Source organism: Marmota marmota, unplaced genomic scaffold (assembly GCF_001458135.2).
Source record: "Marmota marmota marmota unplaced genomic scaffold, marMar, whole genome shotgun sequence".
Taxonomy (NCBI): domain Eukaryota; kingdom Metazoa; phylum Chordata; class Mammalia; order Rodentia; family Sciuridae; genus Marmota; species Marmota marmota.
The window spans coordinates 4,274,464-4,293,591 of record NW_026000077.1 but is presented as its reverse complement, the minus strand read 5'-3'; the positions used below and the strand labels follow the sequence as shown (position 1 = coordinate 4,293,591).

Genomic DNA, 19,128 nt, shown 5'->3' with positions numbered 1-19,128 from the left:
TCCACCAAAACAGTTTTACAGAAAGCCGAAAAAAGCAGAAAGTTTACATGAAACCCAGAATCTCATAATACCCCAAATCTATAGGTTTCAAATGAAAATAATGTCATACCAATAACCAGAAAAATCTCAAACTCTATAAATGGAATTAAAAAAAATCACTGAGATGACAGAGATGCTGGAATTAGTTAACAAATGTGTGAAAGCCCTATCATAAAAATGCTCCAATGATGGGCTGGGGCTGTAGCTCAGTGGTAGAGCACCTGCCTTGCACGTGTGAGGCACTGGGTTCAATCCTCAGCACCACAGAAAAATAAATAAATAAAGATATTGTGTCCAACTACAACCAAAAACAATATTTAAAAAAAAAATGCTCCAATGAGCATTTACAAAATGTTTGAAATGAGTAACAAAATGAAAAGACAGCCAAAGGTAGAAAAGGTCTTGGTAAAGAAAGGGAAAATTATAATAAAAGAACAAGATGAAGTTTCTAGAACAGAAAAACATGATGAATGGGCCCTACAGAAGAATGGAAATAGTAAACTTGAACAAAATCAACAAACTTATAGGACAACAGGAAACACCCAATCTGAAAACAAAGGGAAAAACAGGCTGAGAAAAAAGAACAAAGTGTCAGGGATCTGTGAGTCTATCACAAAAGAGCTAACATTGCCACCACTGGAGTTCTGGAAGGAAAGGAGAAAGGGGGTAGGTTAACAACGTGCTGAAATAAATGTAGCTGAAAAGTTCCAAATTGGTAAAAAAAACAAACAACAACAACAAAAAAAAAAACTTACAGATCACACCCAGGAACACCATAGTCTAAATCCTAAAAACTAAAGACCAAAAAAAACCCCAAAAAACTAAAACATCTGGAAAGCAGCAAGAGAGAAATGACATCCCTCTACTGGGGTGGTATGGGGGGAAATTCAAATAGTAGGCAGCTTATTCATCAGAAACCAAGGAGGCCAGAAGGAAACAACACTGGAATCATGAATTTTAAAACCTCTGAGAACGAGGAGTGAAGGAGAAGTCAAGACATCCTGACTTCTGTGCCCACAGAACTACCTTAAAATAAAACAACAATTATTAGGTTTCTAAAAAGACAGAAAACATTTCACAAGGGCTCTTGGAATATCAGTGAGGATGAAGGAACACTGTCAGCAAAAATGTGGGTAAGCACAATGGACTTTCCTTCTCTTCTAAATTCTATTTGATATGTTAAATTCTAATACTGTACAGTGTGGCTCTAAAAGTACATAAGAAATTAGTTAAGACTGTTATATTAGTTATAATTAGTTATAAACTGTAGGAGTAAAGGGACCTTAGGTGGATGTGGAGACTCTATTTGTCCTTCCACCTGTTAATTTGACAACATCAGTAGACTGTGATAAATATGGATATGTAAAGTAATGCCGAAAGAATCACTGAAAAGGTTATAAAAACAGTTGCAATAATAAAACAATAATAGATAAATCAACAATCAATCCACCCTAGTCCGAAGCTTATTAATTAACTATAATAATATTACTAAATCTGGATGAATCTACAGAGAATTATACTGAGTGAAAAGAAAAAAAGCCAATCCAGAAAGGATCCAAGAATGTAATCCCATTTTCCAAACCATTCTTCAAATGACAAAAGTATGGTTTAAGAGAACAGATCGGGAGTTATGGGGAGTTAGGAAAAGGGTGAGGGATGGGAGGGAAGTTGGTATGACTCCACAAGGCCAACTAGAGGGGTCCCTGGGGTGATGGAAATATTGGGGCTTTAGCTATATTGATGTCAGCATCTGAGCTATGATATTATTGGAAAGATGTTACCACTGGGGAAGCTGGGGACATGTACACAGAGTTTCTCTTTATTATTTCCTGCAACTGCATGTAAATCTATAATTATTTCAAAATAAAAATTTTAATTAAAAATTGTAAAAAGGACACAAAAGCCAGCTTGAAGAAGTTCCCACTGGTAAACTGGGGATAATTTGAGCAGCAAAATAATTAAGGGTTATAATAAATTATAAATCATTAAAAAGAACAGGCATCTCTGAGTACACACTCATGACAGATAGATGTATAGGCCAATAGACACACACAAGGGAGAAAGAAAGGGCTCTTGCTTACAGCAGGAAGCAGGAAGCCGACTAGCAGTGGGTGGGAAGGGCCGGGTTGAGAAATATCACTTTGCCACCATCGTTGTCTAGGTTGGTTCACACAAGATTCATCAATAGACACTAAGATCTGATAAAGAACAGCAAATTTACATAAGCTAAAAGTGATTCTTATTCCTTGAAATGAAACAATATATAACTGTATAAGGGAGAATTCAGCTGACACCCAGAATGGATAATCCAAATTAACATCACCAAAAAGGGGCAGATGGATATTGTGTGTCTCCAGATGTGACACCTGAGAAGGACACAATGTTACTTATGGACTATTCTGACCAGGGATGCATAACCAACCAGAATGAGCCATCATCAGATAGACCCTCCCCCCCAAAAAAATAGTTGCTATTTTTAAACAGGAAAGGGGTACGGATTCTTTAAAAATACCAAAATCATAAACTGGGCACAAAGAGGCTTGCTTGTAATCCTAGCCACTCAGTTGAGGCAGGAGGATCACAAGTTTGAGACCAGCTTGGACTTAAAGAGAACATATCTCGAAATAAAAAATAAACAGGGCAGGGGATGTAGCTCACTGACAGAGCACTTGTCTAGCGTGCATAAGGTGCTGGATTTAATCCCCAGGACTGGGGGTATGTGAGAGTGTGTGTGTCTGTGTGTGTGGTACACACACAGACATACACACACACACGTACATATATACATTGAAGAGCTATAACAACTAAATGTAATATATGATCCTGAACCAGATTCAATACATTTAGGAAACAAAAAAATCAATGAAAGACAATACTGGGTCAAGCGACAAAAATTGGATGTTGGTGGTAAATCAAAATTGACGACAGTTTAAGGAAAACTTAAACTTAATTAATTGGTAAACTGTACTGTGGCATTCTTGTATTTCCTTATTTTTAGGAAACACACGCTGAAGTACTGGAGTGCAAAAGAAGACTGATATATGCAACTTTAAAATGGCTTAGAGAAAAACAATGCCATCAAAGCAAAATATTCACAGAGAAATGAAAGGATGTAAGGGCAGTCACAGTATTCCTGAAATTCCTATCAGTTGAAAATTAAAGATTGAAAAAAAAATTATTTGGCTACTGTTAGCTATCAAAAACAAACCTAAGAAATGTGAATACAATTTGGATGGGATAAGTTTCTTGAAAGTACAGTAATGAAGAGCACAGGCTTGTGTTAAGATGAATTCGGGTTCAAATACCAGCATTGCCCTTATTAGCTAACCCTGACCTCCCAGAGTCTCAAACCTCTTCATCTGTAAAATGGAGAAAATAATGCCTACTGCATAATTATTGTGAGAATTAAGTAGGATAAGGGCTGTAAACAACACAATGCCTAGCAGACAGCACCATTCTGCAATGCTATTGGTTATTTTAATAGATTAGTGGTGGTCAGGGTTATTGCTGTTGTGAGTAGTAGCCCAGGGGATTCCAAGATGACCAAAACATGATTTCTGACTTCAAAGACCTTTTAAAAAATAAAGAGTTGAACCAAAAATAAGAGTCGGTGACATATTACTCTCAAAATGTTACTAGAGCAGAAACGGGAGAGTACTTCTGGGAAGTGGGGCTGGGAAGACTTCCAGGGAAGGTGACAATGAAAGTGGGCCCTTAGGTGGCAGATTGGGACCTCTGGGTAGAGGTGAGGGTGAGTGGTCATGGCAATCATGCCCCAGGTAACAGGTTCAGGCTGAGGGTCCAGGGCATGCGGGGTGCACAGTAAATATTCCCAGGAAAAGGATGGGCAGGGCTGATGCACAGAGTGGAGGTGGAAAAGTCCACCCTGACCCACCTGTGAAGTGGGACGGGCCTCGGGGTCTTTCTGTGCTGTGCGCAGTGGGAGAATCGCTGGAGGTTTGTGAGTGAGCAATGACATGGCCAGGTTCTTGTTGAAAATGCTGCTTTACTGTAGCTGGAGAAGTTAATCTAGAAATTATCCCTTCTCCTGGGGGACTCCTAAGAACAGGCCAAGCAGACACCACCCTCAGGCTGTCTCTTTTTACTAAGCCCCATCACCTAACAGATGGTAATCAAAAATTCCAACAATAGGAAAGGGTGGCTGGGGTCATGGTGGAGCGGACATGCACAGGAGGTTGGTTTCCAGGCCTGGACGGGTGATGACAGCAAGGCACGTGGCAGACTCTGGGCCTAAGAGCAGGCAGCCACAGGCATATGGACGGCTTATGTGGAGCAGGCAAAAAAGACAGGAGCATTTCAACAGTTTTAAACCAGTCCCCTTCCATCCCAGGGTTTCTCCTCTCCAGACTGTCTGCCCTCAGCTTATCTCTGGTTGGCTCAGGGCCGGAGCCTTCCCCTTGGCTAGCAAAGCTTCCTTCACGGTAGGGCTTCCTGCCTGCCCTGGTAGCACCATCTCTACTGTAGACTGCACGTTCAGGGTGCCCCTTGAACCTACCCACAGGACTGACTTAAAAAATGAAAGAAAGCAGGATGCTCCAGATGGGCCAGTGCCTTTCTCTTTCTTTACTTTACTAATATTTGCATAGGTGGAAAAGAGAGATGAAAGTTTCGATTCACTTTTTAATTGGATGCCATAATTGAAATGAGCTCTTTTGGAGTTTCTATCTTATTCCATCTAATTTTGGGGAGATGCACACTTCTCCCAAGTGTAGGGAGAAGGAAAAGGAATGTGTTTTTATAGTATATTCTCCTTTGAAACATTAAAACCTTACATCTTTAATTTATGAGAAAGTTACTTGAAGAGGTGGCTCAGATTGAAACCAACAAGACAAAAAAGAGTGGCTCCCTCCGAGGAGGAAGGGCACTCCCTTAGTGACCGGCGTGGCCTGAGGTTACCTCAGAGGCGATGGAGGTGAAGCTGCTGCTAAAATGCACATGCTTGTGGATCTCGCTGCCGTTGGCGGTCAGAAGCCATTCCCCGAAGGCCTCGTCTTTGCCCGCTGAGTGGTTGCCGTGGCTCTGGTTGGGCAGGAGCCCCGCCAGGTCCCAGTGGTACGACGGTGTGGCCCCGATCAGTGTAATGAGGATGGCCTCCGTGGCCACGTACAGCTGAAAGAGCAGACACACAAAAGCAGACGCTGTTGATTGGCCATGCAGGTGGGAAACTCAGGGTGCCTGCAAACCCTGAAGGGTCTGTTTCTTGCTTTTGTGTTCTTAGGAGCCACCTCAGAAACGGGCCACATTAGAAACCAAGGAGAATCGCATGAAAAGGGAGCTTCATGCTCTGCGAGGAACAAGGCCAACAGCAGTCCACTTACAGAGCACTTTATGCTTCTTCAGGGTGTTTTCCTATCTATTCTGAGACAGAGCTGATGCTAAGGACTCTGTTTATATGGTCCGACTTTATGGGCTCTGACTTAAAAGCCCAACATTCCTGCTACTTCCTCTCCAACACTGTATCTGCTGCTCAGATAACCAGGCACCGGGCCGTGGACTCATGATCTAAAGAAGACCCAGTGGCACAGTTGCATGTCTCAGAAAACATCATATATAGTATTGCTTTATTAAAGCAAAGCATAATATGTACTTCCATAGATACTAATGGAAGACACGACATACAACTCAGGATTTAAAGAATTTCAAAATCCCAGGTGTAGATTTTCAATTCACAACCTTCACCTGCATTTAATATTGGCTTAATCTAATCACAATTGTTCTCTACCAAAGAAAAGATATTTTATCCATTCATCAAAGAAATATTTACTGAGCACACATGTCTTTTGTCATTGATTGTGCTAGGCTCTGTAGTTACTCACAACCGGGTTTACAAGATGTCCTATAGAGACTTTGTATGCTATAGATTTCCATTTGTCTTGGCTTTCATTATTGGACAATTATTTTAAGCTTAACATTTATTAAGAAAACATAATTAGTCTGCTTCACAGTGTGATGATCTTATTTAAGAAACAATACCCATTAACTTTGAAGTTTTCAAATATCTTTAAATAAAGCAAGTGTCCAAAAACCATGAAGAAATGTGATTTCTCTCTGGCATGTGGTACTGTACCCAGCAGATGGATGAGCTGACTGAGGCACACACAGGAGAGACTTCCCAACCATCTCCTCCCCAGTCTGCAGAGAACTCCAGCCCAGGGCCCCTTGTACACCATTCTGTGGGGGCATATTCAGCTAAATGAACGGTGTGGCCCCAATCAGCACAATGAGCCAGAAGGAGAGCAGTCTATCACCACTAGATGACAGGATTACTGTCAAAGGAAGAGAAAAGGAGTCATGACATTGCAGGCGTTATAACAGAAAGCTAACGCAAAATCCAGGATGGTTTTTGTTTTTAAAAATATTCTTTTGGTAAAGCTGAAAAGATGCAAGGAAGCCCCAATCTATTTTGAGTGGGTAGACTGTGGGGACCTCTGGAGATGCACAAAGCAGCCCCAAGTCAGCCGGTGTATGTGGTGATTTATTATAAGATGCAACGGAAAACATGTCCCTAGGTTTACATGCATCCTAGCCCCAATTTGTGTACTATTAAGGACATTTTAGAATAGGAGGCAATCAGTTTATAAAAATAAAGACCCTCATCATTGCAAAAACACATTGATTACACATTTTGCAATCGGTAAAATTACAAAGCCACTTTCGTCCACCTAGTAACTACCCCCCCCACCCCAATTACAATCTGCTGAAATTTAATTGATGGGTAGAAAGAAATGAAAAACACAGGGCAAGGAACACAGAGGAGATGACTCAAAACACATGTGCTGGTGAACGTGCAGCCTTCAATCAGGCAAAGCAAACCAGCCACGTGTCCTCTCTAAGCGTGCCCTTTTCTGTTTTCGTCATACCATTCACTTCACCTGGAAGGCACTTGAAGGGTTGAACTTTCCCCATCAGCCAAGATGCGGCTTCGGATAACGCCTTCCCTTGTCTCTTTTTTTAAAAAATATTTATTTATTAATTTTTAGTTCTCGGCGGACACAACATCTTTGTTTATATGTGGTGCTGAGGGTCGAACCCGGGCCGCATGCATGCCAGGCGAGCGCGCTACGGCTTGAGCCACATCCCCAGCCCTTCCCTTGCCTTCCTCTCCAGATGTCCTCTCCTGCTCACCTACAAAGTTCCATCTAGACTTTTCAAGAGCCTGTATCACTTTCTTCACTGCACATTCATGTCCTGATTCACCTTTTGGGCTTCCAAAACAAATAACCCAGGACCTACGCACTTAACAAGGGAATGAAAAAATAGTGATAATGACACACACACTTTTATAATGCTAACCACGTGCCACCACTAGGGTCAGTTCCTGTTGAGTATCTGTTAGCATTTCACATTTTTATCTGGATTGTCCTAGGATAAGGAATGTTCTAGGCAGAAGGGAAAATGCTCCAAAGGGTCCTGTAGTTGGAGACATGTTTCATTACGAAGGCCCCATTCTTAGTAAACACCACAATCTGGAGAAAATAGTTCAAAAACAAAGAATTGGTGCTAGCATATAACTTTAGTCATAACGTAGGAAAGGTGGACGCCATGGCATGCCTATAATCCCAGTGACTCAGGAACTCATCCTCAAGTTTGAGGCCAGTCTCAGAAACTTAATAAGGACCTAAGAAACTTAGTGAGACCCTATCTCAAAAAAAAAAAAAAAAGGGATGCAAACATGGCTCAGTAGAGTGTCTCTGAGTTCAATCTCCAAAACTGAAAAAAAAAAATTATAATAAAAGGAACAGTGAAACCTAATTAATCAGCATTATCTGTATTAACCAGCTTTACCCAGTTTCATTCCTAGCAATCTACAGGCAGATTAAGTACTTCCCACCTATCTCATCCTCTCTGCCCTCCTCCTACCACTCTCAGTGTCTCTCTGGCCCACCCAATGCACAAGTGTGTGTATTTGGGGATACTCACATAAACACATACGTATCCACATGCACATCCAAGGTCCTCAGCAGAGCACACAGGACCACAGTTTTCTGTCACCAAAAAGGTCAGAAACCTGCAACCTTTCTAGACAGTGCCCGCCTCAGTGACAGCTCGAAATCCATGTCATGCTCAGACTTGCTGGTCATACTGGAGACTGAGTAGGCACGCAGGAAAGGGACTTCATGATAATGCTACCCAAGGGGCACCATGAGATTAGGGTAGAGAGGAGAGGCTTAAACTCCAATAACAGCCTAATGTTAAGTCCTTTATACCAGAGCCTCTATATCCATGGGTCATACGGTCACAGGAAGTCAAAGATGGCTCGGCACTAAACTAGCCCTGGGGATGCACTACCCTCACACAGGGCGTGGGGGTTCTTTTCCTTAATTTTGCTATGACAATTTCACGCAACTCACACCTCCTGCTCCTTTTCCCCAGAGAATAACAACAACAACAACAACAATTCTCTCATTCTTTTCTCTACTATTACTCTACCACTACCATGTACACATTCACCCACATATTTTTGTCTAATGAAATCGCAACCAACAGCAGATGGGCCTTAAAGCCACAATAAGAAACCACCATCCATTCTCCTTCCGAGTGGGACTAACAACATCTCGAATAAATCATTATCTTCTCGGCTCTACCTCCAGGGAAGGAAGAACAAGTGCCACAGATGGCTGGATTTTTTTCCCCCTCCCTATCAATGTAATTATAATTAGAAAAATGACTAAAATGCACCAGGGGATTGGAATTTTAAAAGTTTCCAAAAAAGTGAAGTTTTGAAAAGTAATTTTATATTATCACCATTATGAGCTTTTGTAATGCTTCCCAAGGAAGGAGGAAGCATCTCCTGTAAATTATCTCATCACAACAGCTTCAATGTAAAGTCATGGTCAAGTATGACGTTTGTTTTGTAGGCAGGAAAAATGAGACACAGAGCAATTAAGGGATCATTCACGATCTCGTTTAACACTGATAGCTGAACCAGGATGAGAATGGGAGCTAACTGACCTTGAGGCCAGAGCGTTTTTTTTCAGGGGAAATGAAGGAGACAAAAATCAAAGATGATTTTATTGTAGTCATTACTATTAGTCTTTTCTGCTCTTAGTTCTCAGTTATCCACCTGACCCAATCACAAAAGCATTACGTAATCAAGACCCTAACCACGAAGGCAGGACCACGTGCTCAGTGCCTAGCACAAAGGGGACATTGATAAATTCTGCTTGGCTGACTTAACTGTTAGTACTTTTTTTGTGTGTTTAAAATTTGGAACATACTTACACACTCCGAATAACTGGTGTTTCTGAGTACTCTCTGGTCCCCATTCTAATCCATCCACAACACACCACTAAATCAACTTCCCTGAAACACCCCATGAAACTATTCTGGTCAAAGCATATTAAAAGACAAATGATAAGTTTCCTATGGCTCAACTGCCAATTAATCCACATTCAAGCTGTCTGCACAGACCTCCCCAATCCCCCAAACATGACTTAACTCACTGTGAGATGTGAAAAGCATATGAATCTACATACCTGAGTCTAAACCTCAGCTCCAGCCAGCCTTGAGCAAATTCAAACCTCTCTAACTTCAGGTTTTCTTAGAATAAGAATGGATGCTAATGGTACCTTTTAATCTAAAGCCTTCATTTTAACTATCCCCTGCTAAGGGTCAAATGGGATGCTTCTCTAATTGACAGGAAATTGTACAACATGATACAAATAGTATATGCCAGTCTTTTCAACTTAATGGGCAGGGTCTGACTCACTAAGTCTGGGGTAGGGTCTGAGACACTGCATTTCTAACCACATCCAACAATGTGTCTGGGCCACATTCTATGTGGCCAGGGTATAGGGTAGTCCCTCTTCTATACCTTTTCCAATGTTGTTTTTCCACTTGAAATGACCTTCCTAATTTCAAACCCTCTAAACCCAAGGTTCAAAGTTAATCTCAATCTCAACTGTCTTTCTGAAGTCTCCAATAACCCCTCTAGACTGCAGTCTCCTTTCTTAATTTCTGAAGCATCAGTGGGTTGGATTACTTAATAGGCAAATATTGTTTTCTGTCATTATTTGTGTAGATAGAGTCAAATTCTAATTTTCTAATGACTTTTCATGTCCTTTAGGAAAAAAACCTTAACATTCTTCTTTATCCACTCCAAACACCCAACACACCAATCATATATAACAGCCTATCATATGTATTTTTTAAACCAACCCCTCATAGAATGCTGGAATAAAAATCGTGCATTGAAAACCAGTAGTTCTGGAACCTAGTTTTTGTTCCCACCACTAACTAAGACTGGACAAATTATTTTATAGACATCTGTTTCTCTCAAGTAAAATGGGAATATCACCACCTGACCAATCCCTTCTGTTGTTGTTATTATTATTATTGGTACTGGGGATTGAATTCAGGGGCGCTTAACCACTGAGCCATATCCCCAGACTTTTTTTTTTTTTTGTATTTTATTTAGAGACAGGGTCTCACTGAGTTGCTTAGGGATGTGCTAAGTTGCTGAGGCTGGCTTTGAACTCGCAATCCTCCAGCTTCAGCCTCCTGAGTCACTGGGATTACAGGTGTGCAGTACCGCACCTGGCCCTCCTTCTGTTATTTAATTTTAATTGAAATCTTTTGATTTTAGCAAGCGCCAACACTTTGGAACACATTGTATTATGCACCTCAGATGATATAACCAACAAGGATTGGAAGCAGTCCCTTCCTTCGAGGCACACACATTCAAGTGAAGATAGCAAATACATCCAAAGTTGTAAACACAGGGCAGATTGTGATGGGAGCCCAGTGAGCCACCGTAGAAACAAAGTTCAAGAGAGCACAGAAAAAAGGAGATGTGAATTCTACCCACGAGAAGGAGAGGAAAGTTGTGAATGTAGCACTTGAGTAAGGTAGTGAAGACTGCTAGGGAATTATTTAAAACAGAACTCAGAGGAAGGAATTCTTCAACAAGAGCAACTACCTAATCAGAGTCAGGAGAGTAAAGAACACATATTTAGGGTTTTATGTCACATGGCAGGGCCAGCTCAGCTTTTTCCAAAATTCAGCTATTCAAGTATCTTTACAAGAGACTGAGATGTCCATCTTCTGGGTGATATTATTCACTAGTCGTCTTTTTGTTTGCTCTGCAATACTGAGGCCTGAACCTAGCACCTCACAATGCTAGGCAAGCCCTCTGCCACTGAGCGATGTCCCCAGCCCACTAGTCTTCTTGAAAATCATTCAGAGTTTTTAACTTAAGTAAATTAACATAAAAATAAGATTTGATGTCAATACAGATATCACTTGTCAGATGGAACTATCAACAATAAACACAAGGTTAAAAAGCCACATACTGGCTAGAATGTTTTCATCTAAGGCGGGCAAGATGGATGTGAAATTGAAGGAGCAGTTATTCTCGGTTTACATGCTCAGAAGGTCGGGACAGGTGCTTTCATGCCTCCCATACTCTGTCATTCATTGCCTGGCTCACCCAGCTGGTGTGGCATGGAAGCTGGTCCTGCAACTCCTCCCCCTTCTTCTGTATCCTCCTTTAGCCTCTCTGACTCCTGGGCCAGGTATGTCTAAAAGGCATTCACTCCATCCAGGTTGGAGGCAGTGAGAATGGCACCAATGCCAGTCAATTCGGATGGACTCCAGATCATATCTTCCCTCCCAGGAGCCTGCCCTGCAGGCGTCCTGCTCCGATATCCCATGCTGAGACCACAGCCTTAAAGGAGCTGCTCAACCAGCTGCCACGAGAGCATGAGGTCAAACTTCCATAATATATCACTCATCAGTATATACAAAACCTCTCGCTCTCTCTCCCTCTGTCTCTCTTACACACACACACCCCTCCATTCTAGGGTTCTGCTCCTTGACTCTCTGGTTGAGCTATGACTCCTACAACCCTAAACATATATGGTAAAATATTTGCATTGACTAAATCTGGAAGTAGATGCGTGTGTGTGTGTGTGTGTGTGTGACATTAATCTCTGTATTTTTCCATTTGAAATGTTTTCTGGTTTAAAAATGAATAACAACTAGGATGAAACAGAATGATGGTATTAGGTCATGTTTTCTGCCAAAGTCTGAACCTCCCTTAATTCTTCCATTCTAGCTTATTCCCTTTGTTAAAATAGAAATATCTGCGAATGTTTTGAGAAGTGCTAGTGCTAAATGAGATTTTCCCCTTCAATAAGGGACTGAAGAAGTGGAAAAGAAATAACCCTTTCACATGATAGGTTAACGCTACTTAATACAATATCCATATACCTCCGACTCTACTGCACAGGCTATTCTTTAGGACATCAAGAGAATGCAGCTAGAGATGGGATTAGAAATAGCAGAGGGAGTAACCTGGAATCAAGAACAAAGGTGAGACAGTATCACTGCAAAGAGGGCAGAAATACGTCTTCCTCTTGGACGCTGACTTTGACAGGGAAGGAACTTCTCTGTGGAGAAACATGCTAGGTGAGGATAAAAATAAATTCTGAAGCAAAGAATTTGGAGAGTTTATACCAAATGACCTGTTGAGAGCCACAGCCGAAGGGGCCCCAGCAAACTTCCAGCTGCCAGCTGATGATTGGCTCACAGCGGCCCCAGCAACATCTAGCTGATTGGCTCCTCTGCGGTGATGCTCATTGGGCTGTTTCCCTGCCCTTTCAGACCACGGAGCTGCTCATTGGGGGACTTTTTTGGCTCTGCCCACGTGACCCAGCCAATCGGCCTCAAGAGCAGGAGGATTGGGGGAGGTGGAGAGAAGCTTGTGTGGGAGAGAGAGGCTTGTGGAAAGCCGGTGGTGGCAGTTGAGGCTCTGAGGGTTTTTCCTGAGAGGCTGTTTTGTTTGGCGTGAGTGGTTCTAAAAATAAAGTTCATTTCTTTTGACAAGTGGCTCCTGATTGTGCCCAGCCAGACTGTGGCAATGACCTCTATGTTTATTCATGATGTGGGAACAATGCTCATCGGGGGAATGAGAGGACTGGAAATTTGGACTTAAAAACAGTAGTAATCTATCCACAGGCAAGAAGTGAATCCAGAACAAAAGAATGGCCCAACACCATGGGCCGCGTGGGATTCTGAAATGAGAAAAAGAGGGACAACCTCCAAAGAATAATAATATACTATATATAGCCTTTAAAAAAATACAAGGGTGTTCATCCATGAGCTCAGCAAGGCATGTGAAATGTGGCTGAGACACAAAAATTGCATGTAAATACACATTTCGGCAAAAAAGAGACAAGTGTGCATATTTACATGATAGAAAGTCTGGAAAGCTATACACCAAAAAGGTGAACATGTTTTACCTCCAGGTGGTACAAAATTCTGGTGATCCTTTTCTCTTTTCTTTTCTGTTTTCCATTAAGTCTATAATTCCATATACTGCTTGTGGAGTACTGTAGGATTCCCAAGAATGCAGGCACTTGTTTGTTTGAGTGTTAGGGCAAAGAAGTCAGAGGGGACGCTGCCAACCTATATATGTCTTTGGAGTTGATGACCTCTTTCTTCTAAGGCAGCCTCTAACTACCATGAGGAACCAAGCTCGAGGCCAATTAGTTACAGGGTACCAAACAACTTTAAGAAATCTTAAACCCAAAAACAAACTAAACTTTCACGGCCCAGCCATTTCCAAGAGTACAGTCGATGGAGGGGTCATTTACCCAAGGTCACCAGCCCCCTTGCAGCACAGTGGCACAAGCATGCAAGTCCAGTGTTCTTTCTGCCCTATTCACATGGCTGTTTTCATATTTTTAAGTCTTCTTTCGTGCTAACTTGGAAGGTAATAACTTCTTTTTCTAGGTTCGTGTCAGAGAGCTATGGGGGGGCCTTGCCGGGCATGCGACTGGGGGTCTGGGTGCTTCAAAAGAATAAGACTATCTGATTTTCAAAGCATAGCCCCACGTTTTGAGATATTCTGAACCCAAGGAGCCCTCTACATCTACTGGAGGCCTCCTGCATCTCCATAGCCTCCCTGGGAGGAAATGTCTGACAGATGTGCAGCTTCATCTGCTTTACACCAGGGGGCAGTGCCTACCTAAAGACAACTTTTCCTAGGAGTCTCAGGGGGGCAGCATGACCCCACCCACCTGAACTGGTGGAAGGAACACCAGGCAAACATTCTCCAACTCATCATAAACTCTCAAGGGATCCAAGCTCCGGGTCACTGTCTGAGGATCAAAAGAAAACTGTGAGGGTAGGAGCAGCATAAAACTTGCTCAACCTAGCAAGGAACCCTGGTAGGTTCCAACATGTGCTGGAGTCACCACGAATAAGCTCTTACTAATGCCACAGGTTCCCACCATGGCTGAACCCTGGTGGTGCGGAAGGCTGGTCTCAATGACTGTCATAAATAAGATCTTCACTTGTTTATGGCATGAACTCCCTCGCTGGGGTACGGCACTGAATTTAGAAGAACTAGTTATCATCTCAGTCATATCTCATAAAAAATGTGGTCTACCTAGGAATGTCCTGTGAGGGAAGGACACAATGACAAAGGAAGGGAAGGTGAGTTGTGATAGTGTTCAACACAAAGTTTAACAAAGCACCTTGCACAAAACTCACTCCATCCTACCCTCCTGTGTTAAATGACAACTCACTATAGAAAAAGACTTAAGGGATATCAACACAAAAGAATAAACACTATACTCACCCAGAAAACTGGAGCATTCTCTCCCACTTCTATATAATTTCTTTTCTTTACATAGCAAATTGAACAAAACAAGACTCACAAACCCACCATGACAACAACAACAAAAAAGGCTAAAACTTCATCATATATCCTTCAGATTTTTTTAAAAAATGCAATATTACAAATCCAGATGAAGTCTTCCTTTATACCCCACCCAAATTCCACCCCTTCTTTTCCTTCCCAAGAGGCAACCAATCCCATGACTTAGTCTAAATGGTTTCTATACATTCATAAGCCATATATGGTATGGTTTCATGTGCTTTAAATTTTATGTTAAGAATATTTGATATATTAATAACATTAAAATTTATATTGTATTTATCTCTACCTCTTTTTTTTTTTTGCACTTAATATTGTTTTAGAGGTCCATCTGTAGAGTTACATAAAGATCTAGTTATTTCATTTTAGTTGTTGTGGTCTAACAAATTTATACCACACCTTAACATCTCTTTGAAAGTATTTCTTGGGTTTTGTTATTAAAAAACGATGTCCACCAATGGGTGAGTGGATAAACAACTGTGGTACACGTAGATATAAGAATATTATTTGACCATAAAAAGGAATGAAATACTGATACATGCTGTAATGTGAATGAACCTGGCAGAAGAAGCCAGGTTAAAAAAGGTCATACACTGGATGATTCCATTAATATTAAATAGGCGACATAGATAAATCCATAGAGACAAAAAAGCAGATTCGTGGTTGCAAGGGGCTGGGGGAGGAGAAATAGGGACTAACAGTCCGATGAGTTCAGGAGTCTCTTTTAGAGTGGTCACATGTTGTGTAAAGTAGAGGTGATAGTTTTACAACACAGTGAAAGCACTAAATGTCTCTGGATTGTTGACTTTAAAATGGTCAATTTTTCTTAAATGGTTCATTTTAAGTTATATGAATTTCACCTCAATTGAAAAAAAAAATCCTGGGCAGGGGGTGTCGCTCAGTGGTAATATGTGAAGCCTTGGGTTCAATCCCCATCATGGCAAAAAATAAAAATAAAAACAATGCAGTAATAAACTCTTATATGCATGTTCAAGACACACTACTGGCATGCCCCTGGTGCGAACACCGGGTTTTAATTTTACTAGATGGTGCCATATTGTTCTCTAAACTAGGTAGTTCCTATTTCTGCTCATTTTCATCACACGGATGGACTTTTTAGTGTTTGCTAATATAATAAGTATGAAATGGTATGTCCCAGTCATTCAATACACCTGTCCTGGATGACCACTGAAGGTAAACATCTTTTCGTGTGTTGACCAGGATAGGTTCCTCTCCTGAAAAATACCGATTCACTCATTTCACTTCCTAAAATGCCATAAAAGTATATTTATTGCATAGCACCATTAATGCCTTGGTAGTCCTAGGATTTGAAAAATAAGGTTGAGAGTTTTAAGGGTTTACATAAAAAATCAATGCATTCATGCCCATCAGAATACCGTATCTCAAGACGAGGTTCACAGCCCAGCATCACAATTTGGCTGTTGAAACTAATGCATGTTACAGAGTACATGTTCCTGTTTGTTAATGGACAGTTCCAATTTTGTGCAAATTATACTACAACCTAAGATTCATGATCCTAAGGAAAATGAAGGGGCTGGAGTCTCTGGCTTAGAACAAAGAAGCAGGATCCATTTTTGTTTTATGTGTAAGAGAAGGAAAAAAAACAAGAATTTTACTGCCTCCTGCCTCCTCCAGACAGCGTGGCAAATGCGCACACACAAACGCAAATACTGCACAGTGATGATGGCAACAGCTCTGACACACCTTGGAAAAGAGAACAGCATAAACTAAACAGAATTATTCATATTTGAATACCAAAAATAACTCTTCCCCTAGGGAACGCAAGTATATTTTGATAGTAGGAATTTTTCTGTTAAAATTGTAAATCTTATTGCTTATTCATAAGTCAACTACTTTTATATAAGACAATCTTTTTCATATTTTTTCATGTACTTTCAAACCAGGTACGTGTGTCATGAAGGCATCTGCATCTAATCGTGCCAAAGAGAAATTGACAAAACCTTCATCTATTCTTTATGTGTCTGAGAGCTGACCACTACAGAGATTCAAAATTGTGTTTGCAAGGAGGGTGAAGGGAAGTCTCTTAGCAAAGGAAACTGGAGAGTGTGGCTGCTTTTGATAATATACACAATGCGATTGGTAATTCAAAAAAGCTGTTAACCTAGGACCTTCAGAGTTGCTGTGGTATGTGGTTTTGTTCTCTTAGTCTGAACTTGGATGTATTTGAAGGAAAGGGAGTTAAAAAAAAACATTTTAAAAATAAAAACAATGCTTCCCAAGGATGAAAACGTAAAAGGGCCATAAAGTGTCCATCTCTGTCCCTCTAGTGTTGTGCGTCCTGGCTGTGGTTAGTCATTATCAAATCGCAGATATGAAAAGGCTGAAGTGATGGTCCCCTGCTCTATCAGAGCTGCTGTGCAGCAGATCTGCACCTTCCCTGCTCCATGGTAAGAAAAGTCCTTTGGTGTTAAAAACAGACAAACATCAATTTCCTTCCATTTAAGGCAATCCTGTGAAAAGGGTTTCTTACTTTTCCTCTGTTGGGGAACATTTCCCCATCCTCCACCAGAAAGATGAATTCATCCATGATACAACTGTGTCATAGGTCTCCCAGTACTCCCACTTTACAGGCCAACTCCTCTATCCCCAAAAATCTCCAGCCACAGTCTCAGTAGAGAGGTGTTCAGGGAAATCCCTTCTCATATCCAGGACTGTTTTCGGTGGACCTATGGCCACTTGGATCATGCATGTCAACGAGGAAGTTAAGTCCTCACAATCATGTGGGGACTGTGAAGGATTCACTCCTGCCTGAACTCCTCCAGTGGCACAGGTGTCCCTCCCAGGTGCCCGCCCAGCCCACACCTACAAGATAAACAGTCACTTATTGCCAACAACACTCCAGGACCTGATCCCTGCGTGGCAAACACTGATCATATGTCAGCCAAGGGTTAGTGAACCATCATGGCCACAGGCTTGGAACTTTTTGGTAGCAAACTTCAACAAAGTAGGTCAACCATAAATAAAAGTAAATAAGAGAAACTCAACAAGTCCTGACCCAGAACCCTGGCCTTCTCAGTACAATACCACTCAAGACAAGCTTATTCTAAGTCAGTGGATACCTGGCTAGCTTGGTAAGAAGAAGATAACACAGGAAAGTGGAAGGTAGGGATAGGGAGGTGGGACTGCTCAGAGAAGGAATATGTTCCCGGAATTCTTGGTTAGAACAAGAATATTCTCAAAAAAAAAAAAAATTGTAAACTAAGATCAAATATCATGGTTGTGATTTTATTTTCTCTGTATTAAATACTTTCATGATTCAGCATAAATATATTTCCTCCACAGAAAAAGTGTATTAAAACCTAAAACAAGTTTAAAAGAACTTCTGAATGCCATATATTTGTGAGCTGAAAACTTGTTCTACTACAAGAAAGAACTGTCTCCACCACTCAGTCCATCATTGGAACCATTTTTTCCCCCTGCTGGTGATGAAATCAACTGAACTTTTGAACATTTTAATCGAAAAAGAGAATGAAAAGTCAACTTTTACCTCCTCCCATGTTCCTGTTGCGCCACTGCCTTAGGTGAGTTTTAAGCAACTTGTGGACCAGAGGTTATACCCATGATCAGCCTGTACTTCCTGCAGAATAACTACCAACACGTGTTAACTAGTTGCTTTTTAACTGTCAGCCTGCCATACCCCACCACCACTGGAAAGCCAACCTCCTGCAGGCAGGGACCTTGATTTGTTCAGCAATGTGTTCCTGTGCTCAGAACCTGCAAGGCACACAGTTCAATGTTCTGACTGCAAGAATGAGTAAGTAAGTGGCTGGCTCTAGTAGGTACTAATAAAGGAATCTGAATGAAATGCCTTTCTGACATCAAATGGGCGCTTTAAGTTGGCGAGAGAGGAGTAAACGCCTGCCTGGAAGCTAATGTGTAGTGATCTTTTAAGCATATGGAACCCACATTTTTAAGCTGGGATGTGCAAGCAGGTTCTGAGAATTCTATACAATAAAGAAGGGATTCCATCTGGTAGCCACATATTGCAGATGGCAGTATTTGGCTTATAAAATTCTCAACCCAAGGCTGGCCTTAGGGCTGAATGATCCAGCAGAACTTAGAAATAAACCCTATGCATTCAAGCCCCTGGAATAGGAAGCCCCCTGAAACCCAGAAAAGGCTGGTAAGTAGATGCCCGGAGCTGAAGGAGGCCACCCTAGATCCCGCCTTTAGTGTGTCATCAGAGCCTTCTCTGTGTCCTAGATGCCAAGGTGACAGCGCCACAGGTTACAGTAACATTTCCCTTTCATTTTTGCAGCCTGTTTCAGGTAAGGGTATTTGGCTTCCCTTACTAACCAGCGCCGGGGGCTTCAAGTGCCTCCCCTAAGCCCTCCAGCCACCGCCCCAGGTGGCTGGGTGGGAGC

The 19,128-nt window shown here is 41.6% G+C and overlaps 1 protein-coding gene across 1 annotated transcript in view; it reads right to left on the bottom strand.

Annotated features, from left to right (window-relative positions):
- Positions 1–19,128, bottom strand: part of Slc22a15 (solute carrier family 22 member 15) — a 165,008-nt gene that overhangs the window by 51,947 nt on the left and 93,933 nt on the right. The window contains exons 8-11 of the mRNA XM_048814599.1: positions 16,360–16,447; positions 14,082–14,162; positions 11,489–11,579; positions 4,957–5,225 (exon numbers count right to left, since the gene is read on the bottom strand). Of these exons, the coding sequence (XP_048670556.1) occupies positions 4,957–5,225; positions 11,489–11,579; positions 14,082–14,162; positions 16,360–16,447 (529 nt within the window). The remainder of the gene's footprint in view (positions 1–4,956; positions 5,226–11,488; positions 11,580–14,081; positions 14,163–16,359; positions 16,448–19,128) is intronic.